Below are 8,802 nucleotides of genomic sequence, written 5' to 3'. Positions count from 1 at the left end.
AAAGAAAAGAAAAGAAAAGAAAAGAAAAGAAAAGAAAAGAAAAGAAAAGAAAGGAAAATAAAAGAAAAAAGAAAAGATGGTAGTTATGGAAAAATGGAAGATTCAGGAAGCTGATGGTGACAGGAGAGCAAATGTGGTGGGGAAATACTGACGACAGAAATTCTATGGTAAGTAGGAAAGTACATAAGATTCTCAGATACAGACAATGAGATGTAGTGGAAAGGACACATGCTTTGGCATCAAATAGTCCAACACAAAGGCAGACTCTAGTATCAGTTGGTTGTAACCCTTAAAGCCATTCCCTCTCACTGAGGGCAATAATACCTCTCTCAGAGAGTCAAGAAATCCAACTAAGTAATATACATGAAAGTGTGATAAACAAACCACTTGTTCTTATAACCACCAACTCAGAGTACCACATAATGCCTTATAAGGAATACTGGAGAGTCACAGTGTTTCTATTTCTTACATTCTTTAGTGTGGCCTAAAAAACTGAGGCACGTAAAGCCAAAAAGCCAACCTCAACTAATTTAAAGCATCACACTACTAAGAATCATTTCAGACAAGTTTTTCATCAATTTTGCTTAACTGGGCGATTTTTAAAAAAAAAATAAGTCTTTTAAATTTATTTTGAGAGAGACAGAGACAGTGCAAGTAGGGGAGGGGAAGAGAAAGAAGGAGAGAGAGAATCCCAAGCAGGCTCTGCCCTGTCAGCACGGAGCCTGACACAGGGCTTGTACTCAAGAAATCGTGAGATCATGACCTGAGCCGAAACCAAGAGTTGGACGCTTAATAGACTGAGCCACCCAGGTGTGCCCCTATACTGGACTATTTTTAAAAAAGAGATTTGGTAATCTCGGCTCTCCTTCCTTAACATGACTATTTTTCAGTTCTCAAATTAGTAAACAAATAACTTAAAAGGAACATCAATTTTTGAATATAGTTGAATAAAGGGCAAAAGTTCCAATGATCTCTTTAAGTATGTTTCCTTTTTTAAAATAATCTCTACACCCAATGTGGGGCTAGGCCTCATGACCCTGATATCAAGAGTTGCATGCTCTCCCAATTAACCCAGCCAGGCACCCCCCACTCCATGATCTCCTTTTAAAAAAAAAAAAAAATTATTTTAAAACAATTCTCAATTTTAGCTGTATATTGCAATCACCTCGGGAGCTTTAAAAAAATACTGATGCCTGAGCCCCACTTTCCTGTGGTTCTGATTTAATTGTTAAAGCTCTACAAGTGATTTCTTTTAATCAAAAATTTTTTCCAGGGTTGCCTGGCTGTCGCAGTCAGAGTAGCAAGCGACTCTTGATCTCAGGGTTGTGAGTTTGAACCCCACATTGGGTGTAGATTACTTAAATAAACAAAACTTAAATTTTTTTTCCAGCTTTATCAAGATATAATTGATATATATCACTGTATAAGTTTAAGGTGCACAACATGATCGTTTAATACATGTATATACTGTGAAATGATTACCATGATAAGGTTGGTTAACATATCCATCACCTCACATAATTATACTCTAGATGATTTTAATTGTAGTCTAGGTTGAGAATCACTGCTTCAATGTTTACAGAGGTAGAAACTAGACAATAATAGCAAATAAAGTAGGTGCTTCATATGGCCAAGATTTCAAAGCAATAACCGTTCTGTTCGTGAAATCAAACTTGCTTTCACAGAGGCATTATGGAATACAGATGTCCTACTAGCCTCAATTTTGCAACTTAGGCTAATTCACTGAAGAGTCTGTTGGTTTTTAAAAAGAATTAGCAAAAATTTTACTGCTCTGGTATCACACCAGATCCTCTGGTAGGATTTTTGCCTTGAGAATATTATTTAGCTTAATGTACCAGGAACACATTCCTTCCATCCTTCAGGACACAGGTCAAGCTCACCTTTTCTGGGAAATTCTCCCTCAATTCTCAGCACACAGGGATTTCTTCTCTTCTAATTGTTGCCATTCTTTACCATCAGACCAATTTGCTAGGCAGCAATTTGTAACATTACAATAGTAATTTACATTTTTATATTTCCTTCATCAACAAGCCCTGTGCTAAACATCTGTCTTGTTCCATAACAAGTTGTTAAGTAAGGTCCTCACGCTTCTTGTTGCCCTGAAGCTGGCTTATGCAATCTTTCCAAGTCTGGCCCTGATGCCTACTTCTCCAGCCTTATCTCATTGCTTTATGACTTTCTACTGTTGCGTTCTAGCCACAGCGGCCTTCTTTAGTACCTTGGATGTACCATGCTCCTTCCTATTACATGTATTTACATATATTATTCTGTCTAGAATGTCCTCTACCAACCTACTCATCCTTAAGATTTACACCTACTCGGAGTACCTGGGTGGCTCAGTCAGTTAAACATCCAACACCTGATTTTGGTTCAGGTCATGATCTCACAGTTCATGAGTTTAAGGCCCACACTGGGCTCTGTGCTGACCATTTGGAGCCTACTTGGGATTCTCTCCTTCTCTCTCTGCCCTTCCCCACTTTCTTTCTCTCTCTCTCTCTCTCTCTCTCCCACCCTCCCTCCCTCCTTCCCCCCCCCTCTCAAAATAAATAAACAAACTTTAGAGAAGGGGCACCTGGGTGGCTCAGTTGGTTAAGCATCTGACTTCAGCTCAGGTCTTGATCTCATAGTTCGTGGGTTCAAGCTCCATGTCAGGCTCTGTGCTGCCAGCTCAGAGCCTGGAGCCTGATTCAGATTCTTTGACTCCCTCTCTCTCTTGTCCCTCCCCTGCTTGCACTCTGTCTGTCACTCAAAAATAAACATTAAAAAAATTTTTTTTTAATTCTTTACAGAAGCCTAAATTAAGTTTGTTGAACATTCTCATACATAATACTGTGTATCTTCCAGATTCTTAGCACAATAAAGTTTAAAGCATGTATATGTGTGTGTATATATAGTATATATAAAAATATATATATGTATGTGATATATATTTAAACATATATTTAAATGTGTATGTGTGTGTATATATACTTAAAGCACACACACACTGTTGGCATATGATATTTGATTGTCTGACTCCCTCACTAAATTACAAGCTCCATGAGGGCAAGATCACATCAGTCTGGTCTCACCATCAAATCCCCATGTCCAGCACAGTGCCTAGTTCGTGGAGGCACATAAACATTGAATGAATAAAAAGAGTGACTCAAAATCATTTTTTACATTCTATGTTTTAAGGTCTAAATTTACAAATAATTTAAGAACTGAGATGTTCATAAGATGTTTACAACTAGCTTTTCCTTCTCCTTTTTTGAGTCAATGCTGGTTACTCAAAAAAGATACCTTGCCATTTGGGTCACAGTATCCGCTTCTAGGCCATCCCTGACTCTGCTCCAGGTGGGATCAAAAGATGCTTCTGCTTAAGTAGTGTTGGCAGTAGGGGGAAAAAATGGGGCTCTGGAATTAAACATAAATCCAGTTGTTGGTTCTAACTAACTATAAAATCATGTAATTTCTATGAGTCTGTTTCTCATCTATAAAATGGGGGTGGGGGGAGCTAATACCTATCAATGTAAAGCATTTAGAGGATACAGTGTATATTAGAAAAATATTAGTTTTTCTTAAACTTGCCATTATTCTATCCTTCAAGGTCTGACTCAGATACCATTTTTTCCATCAAGTCCCAGATTCTCCAGCTAGAAGAAATTTCTCCTACTCTTACAGCAATTACACTGATCCTTGGCTTTACAGTTGTTGAGGATTGTACCATCACCATTCCTGTCAGACTTAGCTCCTTGGAGGCAGGTCCTGTATCTTTTTCATCTTTCAATCCCAAGCTGTACCAAGCAGATGAATTTAAACTATTAGGCATGAAAAACCTTAAGAAAAGCAAAATTCCACCATTTCTACAGCAAAGATCTCCTTGGAGAACTTGACTTCCCAATGGATACCAATTCAACAAGGAGTTTTTTAAAGCAACCCATTAGAAATGGTATGTTTCAGTGGTTCAAAATATCTAAACATTACCAGCATGAAAATGATCATTTATCCAGGGCCTACTAGGACTTGCACTTTACATATATGACTATTAATTTTCAGAAGAATTCTGTAAGAATATCTGTTTTACAAATAAAGAAATGGAAACCCAAAAAGTTACATCCATAGCTTGCTCTGAGTCACAAAGCAAGTAAGCTAGGATTTTTATCGGAACTCTCTCACTCTAAAGCAAGGCCTTTCCACTATACAATGCCCTCTTTCACAAACATGTTCCATATATTGTTAGACATTCATCTTAGTGGAGTTTTATGCAAACTAAGACATTGGTCAGCCTGACAAAATAATACATTTTTAAAGTCTAACCTTCAAATGTCCTTCGCCAGTGAGGAATTCAGAGTAACCTGCATCAGTGGCCAGCAAACCTACAAACTGCATGCTGGGCCGTTGTTGTATAAAGGCTTCAACAGCTTTATCTGTCACATGCTTTCTCCCAGAAACATCTAGTGAGACAAGGTTGGGTAGGATGTCCTTTTGTTCTAGTAAGCGAAGAGCTATGTCTGATGTAAACTGTTTATCATCTGAAATATCAAGATGATTCAGATGTTTCAGTTCCCGAACAACATCCAATATCTGGGTAGTTGTCATTTTTAAACATTTCAAGTGGTGCATGGTTAGAGACTTGAGTCGGTCTTTGCAGGCCAGCAAAGCTGTGATGTCTGTGATCGAGGTGTTAGAAATATCCAGGCTCTCTAATCTTGGCAACGAGGCAACTTCAGCCAGGTCTTCATTATAAAAGAGAACGTTAGTGATGCTTAATGCTCGAAGGCCAGAAAGCCGGCTGAAGCACCGCTCATAAGGATCTTCAAGGGAGAGAGTTAATGAGTTCAGCACTAGGCACTGGAGATTTTGCTGGATCCATTTGTTACTGCCAAGCCCACTGATGATGTCTGTAATTGTGATGTCAGCATTCACACCTGTGGCATCAAGTTCCACTAACTTGTGGTGGCAGAAAGCTTTCCGGAAAGCAACCGCAGAGATCTTGGCTTTGCGAATGCAAGCTCGCTTTAAGCGCATCTGGTTGCCCCTGAAAATACCTACAGTTCCATCATTCAGTAGACCTGGAAAAAAAACAAGCAGCACTTAATTTCAAAAAATGATTAAAGAATTGCTAAAATTTCCAGCATACTCTACATTTCCAAAGCACATCCATGTAACAGTATTTCATTTAATATATGTTAACAATTCCACAAGATAAAAATATTATTACCTACAACTTGTAGATGAGTAAACTGGGGCTCAGAAAAGTGGCTTTCCAAGATCAGAGAGCTAGCAAGTGGCAGAATCAGGACTGTGGTAGATATTACAGATATTCACTAATATCTGGTTCTACTTGCCTTCTTGGACACAGAGAGAACTACATTTTCCACCCCACCCTTAGCGTTAGATGGGGCCATGTGCCTAGTTTTGGCCAATGGGCTTTAGGCTGAAGGACCCGAGAGTCAGTGCATGATTTCCCATGTTATCTTTTCCTGCATGACAAATGAGGAATCTTAAGTTCTAGACAGTATAGTTTTCTGAGACTGGAGTCTCCATCAGCCTGGATCCAAGGGCAACCATGGAGAGGAACCCTCCATGTACTTGCACCATTTATGTACCATAAGTGAAGTATAAATAAACTTTGTGTTAAGCTACTCCATCTGGGGGATTAATTTGTTACTACTACATTATGAGTTTATTCTTCAATTTCACTATAACACATTATTATACATACAAACATATATATATACACACATATATTTACCACATACATGTCTATAACTCATTGAACCACTGGCTAGATCTGAAATTTTATTAAAAGTATCTAGAGGTTATAACCCCTTTCCGTCATATGAATTCAAAGTGGATACAGCAACTTTTTAAACTCCCTTAGGGGCGCCTGGGTGGCGCAGTCGGTTAAGCGTCCGACTTCAGCCAGGTCACGATCTCGCGGTCCAGGAGTTCGAGCCCCGCGTCAGGCTCTGGGCTGATGGCTCAGAGCCTGGAGGCTGTTTCCGATTCTGTGTCTCCCTCTCTCTCTGACCCTCCCCCATTCATGCTCTGTCTCTCTCTGTCCCAAAAATAAATAAACGTTGAAAAAAAAAATTAAAAAAAACTCCCTTAGAGATCTACCTGATCTTAATAGTGCCAGAAGTATATGATGCTTTGGAACCAAATCTATCTCAACAATATCATGAACCAATTAAACAACATTTACTGTGAAAGAAATAATGGCCATGCCAATATAAGGTGGCCTAAGAATAGTTTGGGGTAAGTGAATAGTTGGAACCAGGTAAATAAATAGCCTGGAGTCAAGGGAAAAACTCTAAGTGGTACTTCAGCAGACTCATACTAAAGATAGAACTTGGGCGGTCAGCCTCTCACCCTTAAATTAGAACGAAAGTTTTTTTGTTTTTGTTTTTTTCTTTTAAGGGAGCACTGCCTTCTAGTGGATTTTGCAGACTTATTTATGGTTAAAGAGTTAAACGCAAGAAAAACCTTTACCTGTCACAGCGGACAAAAATGACTATATATTAAGAATTACAGGGGCACCTGGGTGGTTCAGTAAGTTGAGAGTTAACCTTGATGTCAGCTCAGGTCATGATCTCACAAGTTTGTGAGATGGAGCCCTACATTGAGCTCTGCGCTGGTAGCATGGAACCTGCTTGGGATTCTCTCTCTCCCTTTCTCTCTCTCTGCCCTTCTCCCACTCTCTCTCTTTCTCAAAATAAATAAATAAACTTAAAAAAAAAAAGAATTCCATTATTGTGGAATTTCTGTGCTGTCCAATACAGTAGCTACTTAGCACACACAGTTATTGAGCACTTGACATGCAGATAGTCCAAACTGAGGGATGCTGTAAGTGTAAAATACACACTAGATTTTGAAGATATAGTACAAAAGATGAAAAATATCTCACTAATAATTTTCTTACTGACTATATGCTGAAATGTTATTTTGGATATATTAGATTGAATAAAAATATGAATTAGTTTCATGTTTCTACTTTTTAAATGTGGTCACTTGTAAATTTAAAATTTCATGGGGTGCCTGGGTGGCTCAGTAGGTTAAGTGTCCAACTTTGGCTCATGTCATGATCTCACGGTTTGTGAGTTCGAGCCCCACATTGGCTCTGTGCTGACAGCTCAGAGCCTGGAGCCTGCTTCAGATTCTGTGTCTCCCTCTCTCTCTGCCCCTCCCCTACTCTCACTCTGTCTCTCTCTGTTCTCAAAAAGCAATAAATGTTAATTTTTTTTTTTTAATTTCATATATGACTCACATTTGTGGCTTATGTTGTATTTCTTTGAGCAGTGCCATTCTAGAGATAGTCTTAAACCACCTCAATTCTATTTCAGGGGAGTTAATTTAATTAATTAATTCATGGTAAGTTTCCAGCCATTGAACAATTATTAAACAATTATTATATGGGGGCGCCTGGGTGGCGCAGTCGGTTGAGCGTCCGACTTCAGCCAGGTCACGATCTCGCGGTCCGTGAGTTCGAGCCCCGTGTCAGGCTCTGGGCTGATGGCTCAGAGCCTGGAGCCTGTTTCCGATTCTGTGTCTCCCTCTCTCTCTGCCCCTCCCCCGTTCATGCTCTGTCTCTCTCTGTCCCAAAAATAAACAAATGTTGAAAAAAAAAATTAAAAAAAAAATTATTATATGCCAAACACTATGAAATGTATATACAAAGAAAATAGGATATGTCCCTAAACTCAAAGAATTCAAAATTCCATGGAGTAGAAGTCTCAAACAATGGTAACAAACTGAAGTATATGGTATACCAGAGCTAAGTACAAAGTACCATGAAAACAAAGAAAAGGAAGCAACTCATTATGCCTGAAGACCTAGAAAGATTCAATGGAAGAGGTGATCTTTGAGTAAGTCCTTCAAAGATGAAGAAAAATTCAAGGATGCAGAAAGGTGAGTGGTATTGAAAGAATAAACAGCATAAACAAAGTCTTAGCATACATATATCAAATCATGTTGTACACTTCAACTAATATGTTATATGTCACTTTTATCTCAATTAAAAAATGCCCTCCCAAAAGACCTCAGAGATGTGAGAGCACAGAAATAGTTAGGAAATGGCAAGTAGTTCTACACTGCTTGAACATAAGAAAGGGTAGAGCTACGTTTCCCTAATAAAGAGGGGAAGAGGAATGAGATATGCTCAGAGATTTAAGCATGCAAGCGGGGAAAGACAAGAAACAAGATGGGAAGGTGAGTTGGGGCTAGATCATGCTTAAAGAGAAGAAAAGCAGATCAGCTAGGGACCTTGGGACCCAATGAATGACATGATGAAGTTCCTGAAGTTTTTTTCCTTGCCCCATATATCCCTCTTAAAGTTGAAGAAGTTGGCAACCCAGAAATGCACACAGGGACCAAAAAAAAAAAAAAAAAAGCTCCCCCAAATCTGTTCATCTGTTCATTCTAGCTAAAGAACCAGGAAGAAAGCAACCTAACAAGACAGAAAACTTTTATTTTATTTTAAAGATTTAATTTTTTTAAGTAATCTCTATACCCAGTGTGGGGCTCAAACCCACAACCCCAAGATCAAGAGTCATATGTTCCAGTGACTGAGACAGCCATGCACCCCTGGACAGAAAACTTACAGGCAGTAACTACTTTACTTCAGCCAACCACCACAGAAAAGACTGTGGTCCCACCCTCACGCATACCATCATATGCCAAGCGGGGGGCCTAGACTTTTACCCTCCTTACCTGTAACTAGTTGCCCCAATCTCCCCACAGGAAGGTGTTAGAGAAGGCTGAGTAGGGAGCCAGGTCTCTCATCCTTGTTGGGTGATA

At 39.1% G+C, this 8,802-nt stretch overlaps 1 protein-coding gene across 1 annotated transcript in view; it reads right to left on the bottom strand.

The window, feature by feature from the left end:
* The window catches only part of ZYG11B (zyg-11 family member B, cell cycle regulator), a 95,976-nt gene that overhangs the window by 51,875 nt on the left and 35,299 nt on the right, over nt 1–8,802 (bottom strand). Inside the window, exon 3 of the mRNA XM_040470263.1 lies at nt 4,321–5,075. Within this exon, the coding sequence (XP_040326197.1) occupies nt 4,321–5,075 (755 nt within the window). The remainder of the gene's footprint in view (nt 1–4,320; nt 5,076–8,802) is intronic.

This window comes from Herpailurus yagouaroundi, unplaced genomic scaffold, assembly GCF_014898765.1.
Source record: "Herpailurus yagouaroundi ecotype Mexico unplaced genomic scaffold, PumYag 77, whole genome shotgun sequence".
NCBI classification, from domain to species: domain Eukaryota; kingdom Metazoa; phylum Chordata; class Mammalia; order Carnivora; family Felidae; genus Herpailurus; species Herpailurus yagouaroundi.
Note: the sequence above shows the minus strand (reverse complement) of the source record. Positions and strands in the feature narration are given on the sequence as shown.